The 24,195-nt window shown below is 42.6% G+C and overlaps 1 protein-coding gene across 3 annotated transcripts in view; it reads right to left on the bottom strand.

Moving 5' to 3' along the window:
- The window catches only part of LOC130106715 (arginine-glutamic acid dipeptide repeats protein-like), a 42,438-nt gene that overhangs the window by 5,777 nt on the left and 12,466 nt on the right, over positions 1 to 24,195 (bottom strand). For all 3 annotated transcript variants that reach the window (XM_056272938.1, XM_056272939.1, XM_056272940.1), the window contains exons 6-9: positions 17,974 to 18,054; positions 1,483 to 1,645; positions 1,246 to 1,338; positions 387 to 586 (exon numbers count right to left, since the gene is read on the bottom strand). In XM_056272938.1, coding sequence (XP_056128913.1) covers positions 387 to 586; positions 1,246 to 1,338; positions 1,483 to 1,645; positions 17,974 to 18,054 — 537 coding nt within the window. The remainder of the gene's footprint in view (positions 1 to 386; positions 587 to 1,245; positions 1,339 to 1,482; positions 1,646 to 17,973; positions 18,055 to 24,195) is intronic.

Here is a 24,195-nt window from a genome sequence, read left to right as displayed (position 1 = left end):
GCCCTTCATGGCACAAGGCTGAGTATCGATGACATAGATATTCTACTTTTATAATGTCATGTGTTTTAATTGTCTCATTGAGCAATGAACCATGTCAAATTCCTCATACGTGCAAACCTATTTGTATGATACACACAGATTCTTAAGTACATCACATCTTTGACTTAGAATTCCACACCTAGTTTGTAAGACCTTCTGTGAAACAAAACAGACGTTTCATTTTTCAGTTGTCCTTGTGTTTCCTGTTTGGGGATAGTAAGCCAATTCTTTGACGGATGCCAACTCTTGTACTCAGGCTTTACATTGCTCATGGGAAAAACTGGGAGGACGATAGATGGCAAAGGCGTTAACAGAAAACCAGATGAGGTACAGGACTGAGTACTCACCGAGCCTCGGTTCCGTCGGGTCCTCATGCTATGCTTCCCACTGAGCCCATCCTCCTCCTCTTTGACAGGTTTGAACATAAATGGCGGTGGGTCCACAGGCTTCTCAATGGGGGGCAGCTCACCGTACTTCTTGAAGTGAATGCGGCAGTCTGTGCACAGCAAGATGTTCTCCCTACCCCCGTGGTGCCAATCCTTGGAGGCTGAGGAAAGCCATTTACAGTGGTGAGATAAAGCACTTACAGGCGTTGAGGGATACAGACAATGCCAAGAAATCACCACAAAAATGTCTATAAATCTGGAAAAGGCAGTTAGATTTGTTTGCAGTTTGACATTTAATAGATGTATTCACCCTAGAAAGGTGGCCTTTGCTTGATTACGTATGCTTGAAGTGACTCAAGGATAACAGCAGTATATCAGTAAATACTCTTGTGTATATGGAGATTTACCCAACATGCTTATATGCTAAATACTCAGATATATAAACCAGGCAGGTCTATATGGGTTAATAAAATAAAGCCCTGTTTATTAGCCACCCTTGCTGTGGTGGCAGTCATGTAAAGCGTTGTCAGATGGAAGGTTGGTGCTGGGTGCCAGCTGTGTGGAGAGAGGGTTAGGATAAAGGGAGAGAGTGAACAAGCTGTGGGCTCATGTCTAATTTGATCAAATTAGTCCTGACATCCTCTGATGCCCATCTGTCACACAGTGCTGTGTGGTGCCAGGCCCACACTGTTCACAATCATGGTAGAATTAGTAATGTAGGTTCAAATGACACTAACCTCGTGTTTGTGTATGTGCACATACGTCTTTCACATGCACACATGCTAATGCAAATGTGTGTGAGTGGATGGGTATGTCTTACTTGTGGTAAAACAGTGGCGGCAGGCGTAACCCTTCAGCTCCTGCTCACTGTCTTCACTGTCAAAATCATCCTCACTGGCTGAACTGAGATCCACTGCAGGAATTAGAACACATCCAATGTTAACTCACTGATGGAAACAGCCTTTAACTAGATTTCTGATGACATTCAGGAACTGAAATCTGTTCAGTGAGGCAACAGAAATAAAATGCTATAAAGTAAGCAGGACCCTATACTTACAGAATTCACTGGAGGGGGGGCGCGATGGAGTGTTGACAGGAGTTGAGGCGGTCCGTGTCTTGATGCGGCGAAAGATGGGCTGGCGCCGGTGTCGGCGGTGGGCCCGAGAGCTAGCTGCCTCGGGGGTCTTTTTCCAATAGTAGTAGAAGGTGATTAACTCCCCCTGCAAAAAGTATACAGATCAGATACTGAGGATCATGCCAAACAGCACAGGACTACAAATATGGTGACGTGTTGTTATTTGTTTTGGGGGGGGGTGGGGGGTGGAGAAACAGTCATTAGCAGCAACCTGTTTTTTTTCTTTTTAACCTGGCCATGGAGCTGGTCATTCCATGCCAGGTTTTGTAGCTAGTCGTATGGGTTTGTGCTGTGGCCCTGTCTGTCCCAGGATTAGGCTAGGAGGCTCACTGAATGCAGGGGTATTAGGATCAGTGCATTGGTGGCTGCCTGGGTGGCAGGCGCTTGAATGGGAACAAAAGAACATGTCGGGGAGAGCTTTGGCGCTACAAATAGGGAGTGAAATGGCTCCTCACCCTTTCACTGGAAGAGTCAATTGAACTTTAATCAAACATTCGGAGGGGCGCGCTTGCCAGCGAGCGAGGCGGATAAATCCAGCGTACAAAAGGCCGCCTGGAAATCAATACCCAACTGAAACATTAACACATGCAATCATGGATCAGAAAGCACTCTGCTGAGGCAGCCTGTGCAAATTAACTGCCGCTTTCCGGACACACTCAAAATAAAACACAAGCCTTGAAAATTGGTGACAGGAGTCAGGAGCAATTATGCAGTTTCCTGTTGGGCTCTGCCTTTCTCCCTCACCATGAACCCTCACTTGTTAGTGGCCTTGCCCTGGATCTATAATAAATTCATGAAGGGGCAGTGCCAGTGTTAGTTGAGCTGTAAGTCACCTGTAATCTTTAAGGCCCAGAAGACACTCATTTACTATCTAAGGTCCGTTAAACTGCTGCCCAACAAAGCTCCCAGGGTTTAATGGCTATTGAGTGTTTTCTTTCCTCTCTTTGGCTGAGAAAGTTGACAAATTAGTCAGTGCATTGCTCCCTAAAACATGTTAACTGCTTTGCAGCAAACAGCTCAACATATCCAAGCAAAATTGATCTATTCATCAACACCAATACTGAAAGGGTGGAGCTCTTAAAATGGCATTGAAAGCCTGTTCGCTCTGTACATAAAATGTTTATTTTCACTGAAACACCATACCTTCTACCCAAATTACAATGTTTGATGTTTAGGAATTACATTGATTACATTGAAAATAAAATAAAAATGACAGGATTTATTTTTTGAAATTTTTTTGGCATCTTCTGCCCTTTTTTTTAAACATTATATAGCAATAGTCGTGAGAGATAGGCAAGGCAGGAGAGAGAGGGGGGATGACATGCAGCAAAGGGCCCGAGCCAGATTCGAACCCGGGCTGCTGCGGTAAGGACTCAGCCTTATATGGTACACGCTCTACCAGGTCAGCCACCGGGGTGCCCCCAGTCTAGGATTTTTTTCATCTGGAAAAATCCTAGGCCAACTCAGCTAAGTTTGTCCTGTTGTGTGTTGCCGAGGGAAAACACTGGCCAAGGATCACGTGGTTCCTCTATCGCCTCTACAAGCCCTGTAAAAAATCTGACATTAAGGTACAAGATAAGTCTTTCTTGACAACTGCTTTGATTGGTAGAAAGAGCTCAACTCAGTGAGCTTAGGCCAGTTTAATAAGATCTCCCTTTATGGAGCACTTAGGGGATATTCACATCCACCAGTGCCTGTAAGACTCCATCTTACTAGGCAAAGCAGAGATGGGAACATTTAGTGTGTTTGAGCTGAATGAAACCTTCTCACATAACGGGTAAATTAAAGTGCTGTGGCAAACCCATAGCTCCAGCATAAACCTGGAACAAACCCCATTCCTTGTGCAGAGTTCTCAGAGACCCAAAGAGTTGTTCAGCTGCTGAGAACATCTGGAATAGTGGGATCATTTCCACATGCCTTGTCGAGTGAGAGCTCATGGGAGACAAATCACCGGGAAGACTAATAACATGAAGACCAATAAGATGAAGAGGCAATGATGCTCCTTCTATCAGTGGGGCAACGTTTACAACACAACGGATACCCTTAACAAAATAATCACTGGAAGATCCATGTCGGAGAATGTACAGACGGTGAGAACAAAGTAGCCAATTCCCATTATTTCTTTTAAAAACGACTTGTGCTTTATTAGGTTACCATGTGTTTGTGCATCTATTTGAGCAGTCAAAGCAATCTTGTGGTTGTTTTTTTGCACGCCTCCCTCTTTAGCCTGGCTGGCTGGTTGGTCAGGCAGAGCGCAGGTGTTGACTGAGGGAAGGCAGGCGTCCTGATGTGAAATCTAATTGAAATGTGCAGATCAAAAGTGTCGAGTGGTGCCGAGTGCTGGCTTTGCTCTGTGCTTAATGACTGTTCTCAGCAGTGCCTCTCTGCCTCCCTGCTGCAGGCTGACAACCACATGGCCTCAACAACGGCTTGGCAGACACGAGTAAAGGTCACCCTGCCCCTCCATCATTTACACTGTGTCAAGTACCATTATATTAGGCAGGGATTAATGAAAACATTAACTTGGGCTTCTGAATGGGGATTAACAGGTGTACCAAAGTGCTTGCAGAGCCATATATAAGTGGAATGAAAAATGAGGCAGAGACATCACTCATAAGAGTTTATCTGCTGGGTTAAAAACTTCCTTCAGGTGGAGAGCCCCTGATTATTATATGACAGAGGAAATTAGAGCACTGCAGAACCCATTCGAAAGGCACGGTGTAAAAGATGAGGCCTATTTGTACTCACAATGTTCTCTTTATTTTCTCAAACTCTTTAAGAGTTTACAAATAGCAGTTTGGGAGTCACACAGACAAAGGAGGGTTCGATCTTATCAATAGAGAAAAACAACCTATGAGGTCTAGATGATAGGACAGCTGGTCATGAAGATGAGATTCTTGTGGTCGAGAGGCCAAATGTCGTGAATCAGTGTCAAAGAGACAGAATGACTGTTGAACTACGTCTATCAACCGGCCCATCACGTTGGGTTTCTATGAAGCCAGATTTCAAGTCCCTTAAATCAATCTCGTACATGAATGTCACTATGTCTTCATTATGCTGGCATATGTTCCAAGGCAACAGTTTTTACTTTCATTAGCTTCAGTACATGTCAGTACATGTACTCGTGTTTTCAAGTTTGTTATAAAATGAATACAACAGTAAGCTATTATACTATCACAATTTAAAAAAAGTGCGAGAGTATGAAGTAGGCGGAAAAAAAAACAAAACAAGTGAGAGGGTATGAAGAAAAAAAAAAGAAATAGTTCAGCATTATGAAAAAGAAATCAGGAAGTGCCCTGGCCTCTGCACCGTAATTTTTCCAAACCCACTAAATCATTGCAGAGCAGTACAGAATGTGCTGCTGCTCCCCAGAACATGAGATAGTGACAACATAAGCTTGGTATTATAAGGCCTTTTAGAATGCTTCCATCTGCAGGAGCTTTCTGGGTGGTGGATTATCCGACAAGGAAAGGGCTTACCTCATATCACGACACTCAGGGCTTCATTCCAGTTATTGCCACTTGAAATGGTAGTCTACATGTGTATGTGTGAAATTGAGAAAGTGTGCAAGTTCCACTTTGTGCACTGCAGTGTTTCCTTTTATGACTGCCATCCATGGTGAGAGCCTCACCCACTACACATAAAGATGGTTTCTCCTTCAACCACTTAAATAATAATTTCAATTACACTTCTGCCTAAACACATTTTCCATAGAAAGTCAATGTATTGTAGTTCAAATCTGCATAAGCAGCGTGTAAAACAATTCTAGACTGTGCGAAGAGCATTAGCTGGAACTTTTGCAGGATAACTGCCAATTACGTATTTACTCTGGAAAGCAAAGTGGCACAGTAGAGCCATGTTGGCACAGCGATGCATTTGGTTACCATTTGGGCACTGATATGTGAATTCTAAAATGACAGCACACAGGTATTTTATAGCCTCTTCTAAAACATTTGGCATGATGCATCTTCATGATTGTTTTCATAATCTAGTTACAAGTGAGCATTACCCCTCACTTGAAGAGATCTTGTCTACTTCTATTTGACTTCCTTGAACTTAAAGGGAATTTCACCGATGGTTTAGTGTATGTGCAATCAGTACCGATGAGTAATGTCATTGATTGAAGCAATAACATCCTCACTGTGTACTACACTGAAGTAGAAATCAGTGTTTTCCTGCTCACAGTCTCTCACGGCGCCTACATATCAGAATGCATTGCAAGTAGGCCTCTGTATCGCTGTCCATAAAATCCTCTGCACTAGTGTTGCGGGATGTCATTTCCAACATCAGAAATGTAGCTTAGCCGGGAGAGTGAGGATATGATTTCTGAACGTGTTTAGAGTAGATTAGAGTATTAGCAGCCCTGCTAGGCTGTAGTTTTTCCAGCTGCCGACTGACATCACGATACGTCACTTGGTGGCAATAAAAAAAAACCTGTTTCACTGCCACTTCAAAGATGCAGAAAATATCAGGAACACCTGCAGGTGTTTTTCATGTTCCATCCCTCTCGCAGACAAACAGAGATAAGGTTGAAATAGTGAATTTTTCCTTTAACATTATAATACATTTTATATATATGTATATCCATTGTAAAGTAATCGAACGGAATAAGGCCACATCAGCCAACCAATGACTGCTGGGATAGGCTCCAGCATCCCCGCGACCCTGAAAGCAGGATAAGTGGTTCAAATAATGGATGGATGGATATTTGATTAAGTTTCACTCCAAAGTTTGGATAAGATTTTTATAAAGCAAGTCTAATACAAATATAGTACATACGTATAATACAGTTATGTAATGATGTACTCAATGAAACCTTTAAGTGATGGCTGAAAACTATCCTAAATCAATGAATCCAATGCCAACGACTTTAACAGTTGTCATAAATCAAAGCATCATCATTGGTTGGGTGGTAGTTATGTTACTTAGCTGCTTCATTAATCTGACTTGTCTGATCCCATTTTCCTGCATGTGTGGTTTACACTTGATAGTTATTTTTGAGGCCATTACATTCAGTCTAGTTGGGAGTGCCGGCAGAGGCTGGGTGGGAGTGCACAACCTTTCACCGGGCTTGGTGGTCCTGTGTGCACGGGCAGGGCTGAGGGCGAGGGCTAAACTTATGTATTTACACACTCATCCCCTCTCAGGCCCAGGCCTGAACAGATGGTTTCTGTTTTTCCTGGCAGATTTGTGACAGAGCCACAAAAGGCCCCTGCTTTGACATGAAGCCAAACGGTTAAGGCCGTTACTGGCAAGAGCAGGGGAAGGAGAAGAGAACCGGGGAGAGTTGCAGAGGGGGAGGAGTGTTCTAGAGGGGGAGGGGGAGGGGAAGGGAGGGCCAAGTGCGAGGGGAGAGCCGAGAGGGAAGAATAAGGAGCCAATGGAGGATAACAATGGACAATCAACCTTGAATCTAACCACAACCCTTCCTTAAAAAAAAAAAATCTCTCCCACATTTAGGATGTGTGAGCCAGGACCAGAGAGTAGAGGGCGGGGGGGGGGGGCATGTGATTTCTGGGTCCTAGTGGCTGATACCGAGTTGTGTAAACATCCATTAGTGCAGCCAGCCTGTGCTCCTCCTGCTCACTCCACAGTCTACAGGCTTTAGGAGGGAGTGGTGTCTGACTCAGTATAGCAAGGTGGAGGGGAATGTTTATCTTTCAGCTAAATCAAACCAAGGTTTAATGGTGATGTATCGACCCTACCCCTGTACTTTTTACTGCTCACTAAGCAGGACAGTTGGTACAGTATATTCTTTCACCACGAAGCACTTGATTTACTGTGGCATACTGTAACTGGCTAAGGACATTAGGCTGTATTTTTTGTCCCCAACACCAGCTTTGCCCATCAAGTATATTAACTGGCTAGTTATGTTTATGATGTATATTTATCCATGTTAATTTACCTAATTTAATTTATTAACACTAACGGCAGTGTGGTACAAGATGTGGTTTCTGGATGCTAACTTTAAGCGCTAAGATTATTTCAGGTTTTAAGGGCATTGTTCACGACACGCAGATAACTAGCTGTTACTTGGACAATAAATTGATATCATAGAAACATTTTTAATATATGGCAAAGGGCTGGTGAAACGAAATAAAAGGATGAAATTTGAAATACTTTGGCATTTATCATTATGACCTAATAAGACATAACTGAATGTGAATGATTTGCTTTTTATAGCCAAGAACAGCACATTTTAAAATATTTGCCAGACATTTTCTGACATTTGGTGGGTGGGAAAAAATCCAATTACACCCAATATATCATCTCACATTCCTAAAATAGCCACAGGTGCACAATTCACTGAGATGATGTATTAAAATACAGCTTAGGGAAGGTCACAGATTCAAAGCAAAAGCACCATGTAGTTGATTCAAAATAGATCTTCAACACAGTGATGCCTCAAAGCCCAGACAGCCGAGAGAAAATGAACAGTAGAAAGGCCTTGGCTGGTGCAGCTGAGTGTGTGTGAAAGCTTGGTTTAAACAGACAACCATTCCCTGCTGTGCAGAGCCTTTCTGCTGAAGAATGACTGAATAAGCTCTGCTTTCACAGGTCAGGGATGCACATGCTGAAGAATCAGCACTCGTGTTTTTCCTGCTGTAAGCGCTTTTACCAATGAAAGCAGATTGGGCAGCAATAGCGCCTTTTTCCTGGGAGGTGGGGGTAGTGGGGTTGGTCAATCCTGCATGTTCTGCTGATAAGCTAGTGCCCCAAAACCAAAACATGGAGCATACCAAAGAACTCAATTACAGGAGCTTCCCCTTCACCCTGCCCCATCTATTAGGCTGAACATGATTTTTGCCTACACTGGAGCAAGGCAAGCTAAATTGCCTGTGGTCTTTTGAGAGAACATCAATACATACTTGTTGGGTTTCCGCCGGCCAACAGTGTTTCCACTGCATAAACAAGCGTTATCATTTACCAAAACACGGAAGCTATTCTGTCACACTCCTGACAGCTGTTGCCAACTGGAGGAGGCCTCCTAGTTTGTAATGGGTTTAATTAGTGCTTGAACCGAAGTATTTATAAACCCCACTCATCCCCAAGGCTCCGGCTGCTGGGTTTAGGACATGGCAATGAATTCAATTTGACGTTTTTACAGATTGCACAGGGGCAAACATCTGCTGTGAGGTTGTGTTGAGAGCTCTGTTCTCCTGTTAGCCATGCTGTCCTGTAAATGACAGGGCCTGGGGGGGGCTACAGTCTTTGTTTTCTCCTGTAGAACAAGGATGCTGCAGTAGGAAGGGTTTCAGCACACAATCTTCAGGTTGATCTGTACCTGATTCCTGGGAGTAAGAGACAGAGCTGGAAATTCAAAGTGGCAAAACGGCCATTGTGTTTTGCCACTTTGATGGATGCCATGTCAACAAAATGGCTCTTCTGTTATACAATTTTGCGCTACAATGAAAACAGATATAATATATTAACATAAGGGGCCTTTACTATTGGCTATGGTTTTATTTTACCTTTTTGTCAAAGTCAAGAGAAACTTACGCAAACCAGGGACAATCAATAGCATTACATAGTTCAAGAACGTAAAAAGGATAAGTTTAATGTTAGCAAGCAAACATGACTAACTGATGATTAAACGGTTCACACTGTTGTGTGGTTGTCCACCTAAACAAATGTGTGTCCTTTCAGGTTTTTAACATATTAGCTCTGCACTTATCAACTTTTTCCAGAAATAAGAGAGGATGCAGAAAACTTTGCATTAAGGTTTTTCATGATTTGCTAAAAAAATGTTTTATTGCTCTTTCGCCCAGAAGATCCTTCTCTGTAAAGATTACAAGCCCTGTGGCTAATATTTGTTCTGCTGTAAATTATAAAATGGTAATTTATTTATAACTTATTACTCACATTTACAAATCAGGTGAGGCGAATCTGGCTTAAAATATAGACCCTCCAATATTCCCAGGTTCTAAAAAAGGTGGAATAGCATTTAACTCCATAATTGGAAACAAATTCTCTTATTCACCCAAATCAGTTTGGCTTCAGACGAAAATACAACAGATTTAGCAATATGTTACCTACCGGAGATATTAAGAACTACCTGGACAGGGAATTTAGTGGGTGCAGTTTTCTCAAGATATTAAGAAAGCATTTGATGCACTTAATCATACAATTATACAGTCAAAACTGTCCAAATAAAAATGTTCAAACGAGGCTATATCATTGTTGGAATCATACTTAAAAAGCAACTCAAATGGTGACTGCTAATAATATCACATCAGACTGCTGTGTTAGTACAACAGGAACCCCTCAAGGTTCAATACTTGGGCCATTACGTTTCAGTTTGTACATTAACGATACATAGACGCACCGATTGCAATTTTCTTAACTGATTCTGATTTCCGATTATTTAAAAGTCTGACCTGCCGATTCAGCCCCCTCCCCCAAGAACTATAATTGTCAGCATACACAAACATTTTCGTAACTTCTTTCAATGGAAAATTCGATTGTATGCTCATAATAAAACATTGACTCTTAAATAACTTACATTTTCTCCAAAACTGGACCAGATAACAGGAGGAATTTCTCTCAATCAAACAAATCTCAAAATTAAAGAGTGCTCCAGGTTACTGGACTGAACTTTTTTGTACAAATAAAATCCAACTGAAAATGATTTGCAGTATATCCCACTTTATCTAGCATGTTTTACTTTCCCAAAGTAAATGGCGGTTTTCGATGACATGTTTAAGCATGTGTGTATGTGGCTGTGATGTTGCTGTCTGTGTGTGACATGAACAACTTTGAGGCACATACATGTAAATTCAACCAACACAGAATCAGATATACTATCTGAGACTGACCAGCAGGTCACCAGTCATGGCTGATCAAGCTAAAAACTGGCCAATTCCAGTCACCGGCTGATTGATTGGTGCATCACTTAATGATATGAGAATCTTGTACAGGGATACGGCTACAAAAGTATGCCGATGACAGTTTTGTTCATACCAGCAAAAACACCTACTACAGCTGCAGCAAACATACAATCTGCTTGAATAAGGTGGTGCTCTGGCTTAAAAACTCTTACCCTAAACATTAAGAAAACTATGTGCTTCTCTATTGGAAAGCCCCTGGCCACAGAGCTTTAAAGAGTAATGATACAGGGAAATGAATTAGAAGTCCATCATTTGAAAAAAAAAAAAATTTGGGTGTCACTTTGAATTCACAGCTGAAATTTGACAAACATTAAAAAGGCAGCAATAACGGTTAGCTTTATTCTTCAGACCGTCAAACAAATCAGACAGTTTATATCTTGTCATACATCTCACACATTCATGCATACAATGACCCCCCCTCCATTTAACTTATTGTATAACCTCCCCATCCCAGGCATCAGCCATTAAACCCTTGGCATCTCTATATAATCAATCCATCAAAGTGCTGGATGAGAAACCTTTAAGCTATCATTGTGACATCACCAAGAAACACACTCTTTTAAATTTTGACAATTTCCTTGATTATTTCAATCTTAGATTCCTTTTTAAATGTCTGCATAAATTTGGTGCCATCCATTTTTTGATCCCTTTATATCAAGGCTTTACTATACTCTTGGTGAGAACACACAGCACCACAGATGGTAATTGCTGAATCAGACGTTGCAGAACTGCCTTTGCTCAGGGGTATTCTCCATTAAAGGCACAAGGCTTTGGAACTCCTTACCTGGCTACATAGAACAAATCCATGACTAAAGCGCTTTCACCACTGCTGTTAAAACTCAGCTAAAGCAGAACCAAAAACATAATTGTGTTGCAGACTGATCTACCCCATCATTACATTATGGTTAGTTGTGGTGTGATTTTAATAACATAATATTTAGAGCCATTTACTGATCAGAGATTTCCACAAGGATATGGAGTAGCCAGCCAGTGGGGAAAAAGTAGCCAACTAGGAGGGGGATTTGGCCGTAAAAGCCCAAATTTGGTGGCCTCTGGCACATTCTAATGCCACTATTCAGCCATATACTACTACTACTACTACTACTATATACATTGAGCTTAATTATTGCATGAGTTCACCTACCTGATTGTAAACATGTAGTGAATTATTGTTAAGGAGAATTAGGCTTCTTAGGCAATTCAGCCCACACAGTCTATAAATATCTATTAATATTTAAAACCATGGCTATTCCTGATAGATCAGAACTTTTGTAATTAAGAATCATTAGACCTCATTTATTATTTTTAATTTATTTATTGACACCTTCACAGTAAGCTTTATCAAGCCATGCCACAATGATAGTTAATGTATTGTTTTACTGGTAGCATAAATACACTCTTATTCAACGAATAAACAAGGTTATTTTAAGGGCCTGTTTTAGTGTGTGTTTGCAATGTGCCTTAGAGACAGCTCTACTGTAAAAAGTGCAATGTAAATAAAGAAAAATTCATTCATTCATTCATTAAGCCCATAAACATGTGTGTGTGGTGTATATGGAAAATGCAGCGCTTTCAGTGGACTTTTTAATACTTACTGCGCAATCGTCAAATTGCTGCCACCGGTGTTTTTCGGTGTTTGCTTAAGTAGCCCTTCTAATGAGGATGTCCCGCCTGTGCAATCAATGCAATTCCTAAAGTGTTTTGTCATCAATTATTTTGCTAATATTTGTCAAACACTGAGGACAGACTCCGCTCTCGACTTGGCAGGATACGATCTCTCAGGTACACACACACACATGCGTGCGCACACACACGGAGCATGTGGGGGCAGGACTGATACAGAGAGACAGGCACAGTTCTCTGTCATTATGCTCACATTATTTTGAAACGGAGACTAGTGGTCATAAATGTACATGCATAGCGAATCGTAACTTGTTAATGAAAACTATTTTATTAGAATCAAAAATTAATATATTAAAGTAGCCGGCTGGACTTAAATGAGTAGTCGGCTGTTTGGCTGGCAGCCGGCACTTATGGAAAGTTCTGAATGATATAATATTGCATTATAATATTCTTTAATAGCTTATCTTTCCAAGATGTACTATCATATTCCATTAAGGGACTGATGGTGGAAATTAGCATAACCTATAAAAGTATGTACAGATCAGACAACTCTCTGGCAACCGTCAATGTTAATCTGTACCTGTCCCTTTTAAATAAACAAATTAACTAATTAATTACACTATTAATAGCTTACTGTTTAACATACATATTGACTCCTTTTTTTGATCATTCATACAGAGTAATAACAAATTAAAATTGGTAAATTCTTTGATTTGAGACATTAAAAGTTCAACAACATTGTGTTAATATTTACGGAGTGACACTGGCCAGGTCTTTAAAACTAATTAACTTTAAATCCCTAAGATTATTAGATCATGGACTGGTAAATGATGCTTTTTGTAAAGGACACTGTGCACTCTGCTGTAAACTGCCTGACTTTGAAAATTATATTTTTGAGTGCTATTATGAATACTCTGATTTGCAAAGATTCGCTCTTGACGGAAAATACACCAATCAGCCAAAACATTAATCTGAGGCCACTGCCATCAGAGAATACCGTTGCCATGAAGGGGTGTACATGATAAGGTGCTATACAAATAAACTTGCCTTGGTCTGCAACAATGTTTAGGCAGGTGGTGCGTGTCACAGTAACATCCACATGAATGCCGGGACCCAACGTTTCACTGCAGAACATTGCCCAGAGCATCACACTGCCTTTGCCGGCTTTTCTTCTTTCCATAGTGCATCCTGGTGCCATCTCTTCCCCAGGTAAACAACGCACACGCACCTGGCTGTCCACATGACGTAAAAGAAAACGTGATTCATCAGACCAGGCCACCTTCTTCCATTGTGCCATGGTCCAGTTCTGACATTCACATGCCCAGTGTAGGTGCTTTCAGTGGTGGATAGGGGTCATCATGGGCTTTCTTGACTGGTCTGCGGTTACGCAACCCCATACACAGCAAGCTGTGATGCACTGTGTGTACTGACGTCTGTCTATCATAGCCAGCATTAACTTTTTCACCAATATGAGCCACAGTAGCTCTTCTGTGGGATCGGACGAGACGGGCTAGCCTTTGCTCCCTCCCTATGCGCATCAATGAGCCTTGGGTGTCCATGTTGCCCGTTCACTGGTTGTCCTTCCTTGGGCCACTTTTGGTGGGTACTCACCACTGCACATTGGGAACACCCCACAAGATCTGCCGTTTGGGAGATGTTCTGACCCAGTCGTCTAGCCATCACAATTTGGCCCTTGTCAAAGTCTCTCAGATCCTTATGCTTGCCCATTTCTCCTGCTTCCAACACGTCGATTTCAAGAAGTCTCTGTTCACTTGCTGCCTAATATATCCCACCCCTTGACAGGCGCCATTGTAATGATATAACCAATGTTATTTATTCACCTGTCAGTGGTTTTTATGTTTTGGTTGATCGGTGTAGATCCTTATGTATGAATATTGAAAAGGTGAATGTTTTACTTAATTTTCTTACTAGTCAAGTTTTTTCCACATAATACATAAAAACATAAATTGTCAAACAATTAACACTTAAATCTAAAAGGCTTAACCAATCTGGAATATAACTTAAGGGATATTAGTATAGTGCTTGTTTCTTTCTTTTTTATTTACTAAAAGCCTTCGCAACTTGAAAAAAAAAAGGCAAACAAAAAACCTAAACATCTAAAATCATAAAATTGCAGGCCAGATTTTCAACAATTATTTTCTTCACACCACTTATGTGGCATTACCAATTCACTTCTATTGGATATCTTTACAAAATTAAAGGTACAATCCGCAATGCCGTATGCAACCATGGCTATGTTGAGTACCGCGACAACATGACTGCTCTACTGACAACAAGAAACATGACACATCTCGCTACTGGTCCCCACTGTGAATTTGTTTGAGTAATGGAGACAAGTGAAAGCTTCAAAAGGAATCGAGAGCGATGTGGCATCGGCTTTTCTCATTCACAAGAAATAAAGCAAACAACAATTACAAAGTCTATCCAAAACAACGGCAGAAGTGGAGTGGACAGCTGCTGTGCGCATCAAGTGCAGATTTCACTTTTAAAGTAATTTATCAGACTATATTGCAGATTGCGCCACTCTCCAAGAAACTGTGTACAATCCTATAAAGATCGTTGTGTTTTAAGTGTTCCAATTTGATCCATTTTCAACTGTCATGTTCTCTTTAGCTGCCTATAGCAAGCACATCCACAGCTCTTGCTGCGCTGTTTAGCTACGAGGACCAATCCACTGATATCCACCGAAACCACTTTTTCATGAAAACTCTTGGAGTGGAAATAACAGGCCAAGAGTTATCTATGATCTGCCATTTCAGCATTTTTAGTTGTTTGAACACTGGGAGCAACCAGATCAACTTCCATGACGTCTTCTCTGGAGTGAAGGAAATGGTGGCAGCACAGCCAGTTGCAGACGGTCAGATGACACACCCACTTCCCCCTCTGGGCCTTTATGTGACTTTATAAAGCATTCCTGAATGCTAGTCAGGCCTGGTGTGTTTACACAGCGCCGGGTGCTTAGCCTTGGCACTGCCTGTTTGAGCAACACTGGCACTTCAGGACCAGCTCAGCTAATAGGGGCTAGCGGGAGGAACAGTGAGAGGCAGAAACTATGTACTAGCCTGCTGGAGCCCTGGCCATCAGCCCAGGGGCTTTATGGTCTGCATTTGGGATCAGCACAGAGCTCCGGTCAGGGCCCAGGGCAGGACAAGTTGCAGGAACACCCGCATTTATGCAGGGAGCCAACTCCTTGGACGGGTTGGTATTCAAGCTGAATTATAGAAATATATGTCTGTGCTGAGAGATAGGGAGAAAATCGCTCTCGTTTCCCAGACCAACAAAAATCTTGAGATTGCTATGCTCCATGTTCCAGAGATAGAGTGTGGGAGTGAGCAAGGAGAGAGTTTGCCATTAGGAAAATAAATGGAGCTTTCCTCAGGGTATTGACTGGCGCTAGCTCAGATCAGGCTTACAACACAAAAGCAAGTTCAATCATAAGCAAAGAGGTTTTTTTCTTCCATTTTTCCTCTGTGTGACAACCCCGGCTTTTCAGTGTCTATATTGAGCTAACCCCCACCTTACCCTTCTCCTCTGGTCGCTGCTACTACCCTCCCCTGGCTCACCCAGTCATTTTCTCCTCTTTTCATATGTTTAAAGGGCAGTTTATTTTCCATTTGCAGGGGGAAAATTAATCTTTCCCTGCTCTGTGTTGGTGGCAGGGCCAGATTCTGGAGGAGGTCTATTACCACTCCTGCCAAGCACACTCCCCCTCCAGGTTGAATTGCATTAATACCTTCTTTATAGCCAATCAACTGGACTAGTCATAAATTTCAAAACCAGTAAAAAATAATTGAGGAAAACCTCTTTGAGGAAACTGTATTCACACACCTTAATCTCTTATTCAAGAGGTTCGAATTGGTTTTGAGGAATAAAAATTCTATCTCACACACTCACAATGGAGGTGACACTCGAGAGCTCTCCAGTGAAAATATGACATGTTATATGGGGATGTTTGAGAAACAAGGCTGACATATCCCAGCCTCACAGTAGACAAGGAAGAGAAAGTGAAAAGTGTGACAAACACATTTGATTTTCCTTTGATGTCTGAGTCAACGCCATATCTGCGTCTCCAGAAGGAGCAGCTCCGCTCAATACAGCAAGGTCTGCACTGCTGTCTAAAACAAAATACAGGTCTATGAATTATTTACCTACCAGGGGAAAGGCATAAAGGACTTTGCAACCATGTATAAGATGCACAAGGCATTCCCTCTGTAGCCAAATACGTATTTAAAACATAGAGAGAGATACTTATTAAGCAGACAGCACCTTCCTTGTGCCGCTTCATAAGGTTTACAGTAAAAACAAGGCTTTGATATCAGTGCCAGGGATCCCCATACACAAGGCCTGTGTGGCGGCCATGTTTTGCTTTCAACTAACTGATCATACTAATGTGGCTGGGTTAACTGCTCAGTTCTGGGTTAATCATTGTTAGGTCTGGATTTGACCCATTTTTACGATATAGCAGTGCACACAGTGGTTCAACGATGATTAACAAATTAATACACACGCACACGCACATGCAGGCGTGCACACACACACACACACATACACACACACACACCGAAGAGGAAGGGGCGGAACTCTAACAGAGGAACATAACTCTGCCAAAGAACATAAACAAAACAATTACAAGGGTTCCTTGTAGCATGACGGATATTAACTCGCCTTGTCTCCTTTGACTTGGAAGCCTATCAGGGACTGGCAAACCTTAAAACTACCAATATGTCACATCAAAAGAAACCCATGGAGTGATTCCGCTGATTTGTGGGGTTAATTTTACTCATCAGTCCGGAAAAGTTCTGCACGTACTTAGAAAGCTGACATGAAAAGAAGTGCTTCAGAGGACAGGAAATAATTTAACATTACTGGCCTACAGTGAGACATAAGTTTAGAATTTATTTTTTTGCGCTGCCCTGGTGCATCTATGCACTCAGTCAAATTCAACAGGGTTAAAAGGATGATGCAAGTTAAGAGTACAATAATAACAACAATAATCAATTTACAAAAAACTTTTAGTGAAAGTGTTATGTGCCGAGATCATTTCCTCTTTACTCACTGAACCAGTGATGACAATTTGCATTTCAAGAGCTCAACTTAAGCCATTATAAGCCTCTAAATATAATTCCATGCAAAGCTGTAGAGGCTAGCCATTTCTGCTTAAATACTCTGTGCCACAAGCTTTTTAGACTAATTCTTGCCAAAGTCATTAATGCAGTACTTCTGAGTTTACATCTAATACCTTGGTATAATTTTAAAAAATGCGACGAATAAAACATTTTACCCTCCATGTTTAATAAAAACTGTAGCTGACTTGGTGCAATGTTGTGTAACAACTGTCAAGGAATTTCTTAAGTGATACAAAGCCCTACAGCATTTGCAAATAATAAAACTTATTCATAGACAAAAAAAAAAAAAAAAAGATCAAGCATCGTACTTTCCGCAATTGATGAGCTTGAATTTCACAGAACTTGTTTCTCGTACACGAACTACGGCTGTTAATTAATGGTTGACATAAGAAATTGTACTGTTTTAATGGCTGTTAGCAAAGTAAACTAGCCCTTTCTAATTTCAGATATAACAAGTGTTTTCCAGAGAGCCTAAGGGCACATCTGACAAAACTGCAGTACAGTGGCTGGTAGACAGCACTTACTGTTTTATCAATAAGGCCTAGGGTTAAAAACCGGTCACGCTAAAAATCTCAAATTAAAACGCTTTTTACAGTTGAAGCCTTCTTTGAAATGACTTACACCTCCGTTCATGTTTAGAATTTAATTATCAATAAGTAAAAATAACTATTATCATCATCACACACACACCACACACACACACAAACACATGCTAAGCAGGTTTACAAAATATACAGGGAAACAAACTAACTTACGGTTTCTTTGTTGGGTAGCAGCTCTTTCCGGATCCTGAAGAAGTTCTTGCCGAACTGCCTCAGCCCTTTAATGAAGCGCTTCTGGATTTTTTTCACAGAAAAGGGAAAGAGAGAAAAAAAAGAAAAGAAAAGAAGCCTGATCAGAAAGGATCCCTGAAGTCAGCTAAAATGTAACCACATAAAGTTACAGGCTAGCACCGCCACAACAGAAAATGTTTCTGTGGTCGAGGAGGTTCGATGAGAATCTAAAAACCTCTGTAGCCTCCATTTAAACTCTGAAGTGTGCACAGCCATGTCAGGGCAAAATAAGAAAGGAAATGACAAGTAAGGCAGAGAGAGAGAGAGAGAGAGAGAGAGAGAGAGAGAGAGAGAGAGAGAGAGAGAGAGAGAGAGAGAGAGAGAGAGAGAGAGAGAGAGAGAGAGAGAGAGAGAGAGAGAGAGAGAGAGAGAGAGAGAGAGAGAGAGAGAGAGAGAGAGAGAGAGAGAGAGAGAGAGAGAGAGAGAGAGAGAGAGAGAGAGAGATGCTGAGATTGTGCTCACTCTTTTATACGGGCTGAAAAATACAACATAAATTCAAAAACATCGTAGCTAACGATACAAGTCTCAAGTTCAAAGTCAAAACTTAGCGGGCTCAAAGGAAAGACAAAACACGTCTCACTGCATGGACTGTCCTGTCTTTCAAATACAACAGCACTTCCTTTGGTTTCATAAAAAAAATTCTAACTCTTGAAATGTGTGTGTGTGTGCAGGTTTGATGTCAAATATGTCAAAATCTAAAATGTGCAAATATGCTCTGGCAGGAAGGTAATCCAAAGGACACCAACGGCAGCACGATGACAGAAATTGAACTGCTACTTCAAAACATACCCCCATTTAATTTTATACGAAAACTGAATGTTGCCTAAATGCCAAAGCTAAGAGAACACCAAGAACAGAATCAACAGACGGGAGCAGATATTCAAAAAGCTGAACAACCTAAATGCATTTCTTCTCCTTTAAGAGTCACAGACTGCGAGCCATAAAAAGCGGAGGCTGAAAACATTCATAACCAGCGAAGCAGACAACCAACAGATTTACTTTCTTGTTCCAGAGGCGAGCCCTGTTTCTCAGTGATCCCAGCCAACCGTTTCACCAAAGTAACTCCGGCAAAAAGCAAGGAAAAGTCCTCAGGGAGCACAGCACGTATCTCTACCTCCAGCCACAGGTACAGGAAAAATTAAGGGGCAAATCCACAGTGTCTCCGACAGTACATCGCTTTTTTTTTACAAGCAAGAAATAGCTTGTCACTCTCTGCTCTTCCACTACAAAGGGGAAGGCTTTACATGTGATCTTTCTGCTAGAGAGCCTCTGGTTCGCAGTAGGCTGGAAAACCCGGAGCGGATCACTGAGCTGCAGGCTGGTGTCAGGCACGGCTTTCATTTCAGCCCTATCTGCTGCTTCTACTGTTACCAGAGCCAGGCTCTCTGTCTCCTCCAGCACACATAAACAAACTTACAAGTCGCTTTTTTTTCTCACAAACCTTCACCCAGACTCCCTGTTTTCTTTATGGAGGAAATTAATGTGCTCCTTTAAATGTATTCGGAGCTTGGCTTGAGCTCCCGTCCACACACGCAGACACACACGCACACACCCACAGGGACACAAACTCAACTATCTACGAGTGAGAGAGGGCAGGCTGCCTGGTACAATTTGTGTGGAGAAAGGTCTTGGACGCGGTGAAAGGAGACAAGCTGGCTGTAAAACCAGAAATGGAGTTACTGTGTTTCAGTGGATTCTGTTTTCCACGCCATGTACAGTCGGTTATGTAACCACATATTGTTTACATACTCTGCTATGGTAGGGAACAAAGTGCAGTTATACAGAAGTAACACAAGATTGATACAGCAGCAAACTATAACCACTTCAAAACAGAGGAAAGTGTGGGAAAAGAAAGGGAGCAGCAGCAACCAGTGCTGTCAAAAACTGTGATTATCTCCCATATGCAAAAAACCCTCTATATTCCAACTTTCCATAACAAAAAAAAGCAAAACAACACACTGTTAATGTGAATACCAAACTATTAAAAAACCCTAACTCAGTTAAGACTAAAACAGAAGTGTAAACAAAAGCCAGATGGAGTCCGGTATGTTCATTGACCGCAATATGAAGAGACTGCGCTATCAGTGATTAGAAGAATGTAGGGTTCATTTGCATTATCTGACTGGAGGTGTAGTGGTTGATTAGCCAGCAGATGGAGCCGTCTCCAACACAAGTGCTCCCACATGCACCCCCCACCCCCCTTCATCACCACCACCACCACCACCAAACTCAATGGGTTATGAGCAGAAAACCTTTAAACTGTCAATCAAATCCCTCCAAAGAGCTCCATCCAGCCAGAGGAAAGCTGTTGCAGAGATTATATCAAGAAAAAGCGAAGGACCTCCTTGACAGGTGGGAAACAAAGCCACTTACATAATCATGAGAAACATTTGCTCAAAAGCCTTGCGTGTGAAAAGGTTTGCCTAAACCTGCCTGGGGAGCCACTGATACGTGAATGATCTCCGGATAGATGAGGTGGCGTAGTTTTCCATGATCTGCTTAATGCAGCTTCAGCAGCCGTAAAGTGAGAGCGCTGCTTCGTTACCTTGGGCCAGGGCTGTGGAACCCGCTGTGGCAGAAATCAATTAGACCTGTCGCACAGGCCCGTATCTCTGACCCAATTATGTCATCTTAATTATGTTCCCCCTACTGTAATATTTGCACAGCCTGTCCATCCGTCTGTATGCAATCACCTTCGCTCCCTGCTCTGCCACCCCCTCTAGTTTTCTTTCTCTCGCTGGCTCCCTCCTCCCCTCTGTACATGTCGGCTCCAGTTTAAGGCTCCATTTCAGCTGCCTGGGCTCACTGCTCTCCATCCCAGCTAATAAATCTTCCGCCAATCTGCTCCCTGAATCACTCTGCCCCTGCTCCGACTGCTCCAGCCCACTGTTGCCAGGCAACGCAGCCTGGGAGGAGGGGCTGAGAGAGCCAGACCCGAGAGAGAGAGAGAGAGAGAGAGAGAGAGAGAGAGAGAGAGAGAGAGAGAGAGAGAGAGAGAGAGAGAGAGAGAGAGAGAGAGAGAGAGAGAGAGAGAGAGAGAGAGAGAGAGAGAGAGAGAGAGAGAGAGAGAGGAGGAGAGAGAGAGAGAGAGAGAGAGAGAGAGAGAGAGAGAGAGGAGGGGAGGAAGGGGAGGGGGGGGAGGAAGGGAGAGGAAGAGGGAATGGTGGAGGAGGGAGGAGGCAGGGTGGAAGATCTACCAAATGGCCAGCCGCAGAGCAGAAACAACAGGCTTCTCTCTGTCGGAGGTGTGTTCCAGGGAGCTGGCTCTTTTCCCTGAGTTTTCCCCTCTCTCTTCCCTCAGCGCATAACAGTGCACTATTGTCAAGCTGGCGAGGAGAAATATAAAGGCAGGAGGAGATCAAGATTGAATGACTCAAAAGGCCATTGTTGTGAGCACACACTTCCTGCCTGAGAGTTGATTGTTAAAAAGTTGTAAAACTGGTAAGGATTGTGCAGGCATATGCACCAAGATGGTATCATTATGATAAGACAAGCAGGCCCAGTGGAGAGAACATAATTCCTCCAAAATGTCATTTCAGGAGAACACTGACGCCACTAAAATATTCAGACCCCAGAGCCGGCCAACAGTAAACAAAGCCACTTTTACGCAATACGGAGTCATTATACTTGACTTGTTAAAAGCTGACCTTTCCAAGCTTAGTGTGTAGAAATCCCAAGGGCCCATGGACAATCAGGGAACTATCCAAAACCAATGGGAGAAAACACTGCCGCCTGATATGACAGATCAGCTGGTAATGAGATTGGCCACAGCGCGCCGAGAGGAAATCACAGCGAGCTTGGAGATGGGGCTGGAGGGGGACCCACAACCACACAGACAAATATGAGAGACTCCACATCTTCTCCACAGTGACACAGTTCATTATGAGACGACGATCCTTTATTTAGAAACAGTTAAACCGAACTGCATTTAAGGGGGGGAAAAAACTTTCCGATAAAAAAAACAAAAAAACAAAAACTTCCGCAGTCAAAAGCCTTTCAAACTGTGAGGGTAAAACCTGTGTTTTTCATTTACTCAGCAATGCGACAAGAAGATACGCTGCCAACCTTTGGCAAGCAAAACAACATCCTATATTTCCTTTGGCTTCACTGACATAAAAGGTGACAGGAAATTCCAGCACACACCCATCCTGCCTGCTATTTAGTTACTTAACATCGCTAAAAAGCACTGCTGGCACTGTACCATAATGGTGATAAAATACACTGTCAACACTAAACCCTGCTTGTAAGGTGAACAGCAGAGAGCCCTCTGAAGACAGCGGTCCAATAAAGAAAAGCACTGCGGATAACTTCAAAATGATCTACAGGTTCCAACAGGAGACACTGTGTACGCAAAGTGGGAGGTGGGGCCGGCTCAGTGGCTTTTATCTGTCTATGGTGTTTTTGGGTGGGCTTCTGTTACACCACTGGGGGGCCACTGCTCTCCTCTGCATGTCCATCCCTCCTGCCCCCCCCCCCCACACACACACTAAGGCCTGCCTGCTCCGGTCATCCATCAGCTGAAGACACAGCCGGAGATAAGCCCCGGCACAGTGCAACTGGCTGAGGAATAGACCCCCTGCCCTACAATGGTGATAGATTAGCCGTTCTTTCTCTCTCGCGCGCATACACACGCACGCGTATACACAGTGACACACAGCGCTGCTGCTCCTCCTCCTGTTTCTGCATCTGATTGGCCCCTCCTGTTGGCCGAAACCTTATTAGTAACGCTCATTTCCCAACTTCAGTTATGTAGAAGAGCAGCAGCCTCAGGTAACGAGGGGCATTTCACCATCACCGAGCTTTACAAGTCACCACTGTTGGGCAAAAACCCCGCATCTGCAAAGGAGCTAACTTAGCAGGGAGTGGGAAAAAAAACCCCCAAAAAACAAAACTATTACTATTTCAACATTTTGTAACCAAACGTAGCATTTTAACAGGCTTTGTAAACCACTCCTTTTGTCCAGGAATACTGAGGTGTTCACAAGTCTTCAATGGGCACAAACACATTTAGTTCAAGTAATAAGATGAATATCGGCACATTTCCAAAATGTATGGTTTTTGCTGGACATTGACAAAGTGCCAGTACCACTCTCAATGGCATCCCCAAAAAAACAAAAAGCAAATAATTTGAATTTCGATAACAAGGCTCAAGCAATGCTGATATCAGGGTTTCCACTCTTTTTAGAAAATCATATTCCAGGAAAATTTAGCTTTGACATTCATGACAGCAGATGGTCACAGAAGGTCAATATGATATATTATTAACTATCAGTGGAAGCCCCAGCAGTCTTTGAATAGACTGCGTAACTCTTAGCTGGTCACTGAACATACGGCCAAACTTAAAGCACCGATGAGCAAACTCCGCAGCTAAAACACCTGAGATAAACCTATCAGAATCAGCTTTATTGCCATGCTGATAAATGTGCTCAGTGGGTCAAAAGATACATGCTTTTTACAACCTAATGTCATAATTTTTCATGACTTTAAAAAATATTTCCAGGACATTTTTTGTTTTGTTCTGGTTGTCCCCTCCTTTTTCTCCCCAATTTTACTTGGCCAATTACCTCACTCTTCCGAGCCATCCCGATCTCTTTTCCACCCTCCCTGCTGATCTGGGGAGGGCTGCAGACTACCACATGCCTCCTCCCATACATGTGGAGTTGCCAGCTGCTTCTTTTCACCTGACAGTGAGAGTTTTGCTAGGGGGATGTAGCACATGGGAGGATCACACTATTCCCCCCAGTTCCCTCTCCCCCCTGAACAGGTGCCCTGACCGACCAGAGGAGGCGCTAGTGCAGAGATCAGGACACATACCCACATCTGGCTTCCCACCCGCAGACATGGCCAATTGTGCCTGTAGGGGCACCCGACCAAGCTGGAGGTAACACGGGGATTTGAACTGGCCATCCCTGTGTTGGTAGGCAACAGAATAGACCACTACGATACACTACTGAATGCCCTATTTCCAGGACATTTGATCAAATTTGATCATTTTCTAGGTGTTTTCCATGACTAGAAAACTAGTCTATACATTTTCAGGTTTTCCAGGACACATGGGAGCCCTGGCTATAGATGACCACTGTAGTGAACAACTCATATCTAACGCATCTTTCGGTTGCAAGGGATTTTTTTTTAATCAGGGAA

Source organism: Lampris incognitus, chromosome 2 (genome assembly GCF_029633865.1).
Source record: "Lampris incognitus isolate fLamInc1 chromosome 2, fLamInc1.hap2, whole genome shotgun sequence".
Lineage (NCBI taxonomy): Eukaryota > Metazoa > Chordata > Actinopteri > Lampriformes > Lampridae > Lampris > Lampris incognitus.
Note: the sequence above shows the minus strand (reverse complement) of the source record. Positions and strands in the feature narration are given on the sequence as shown.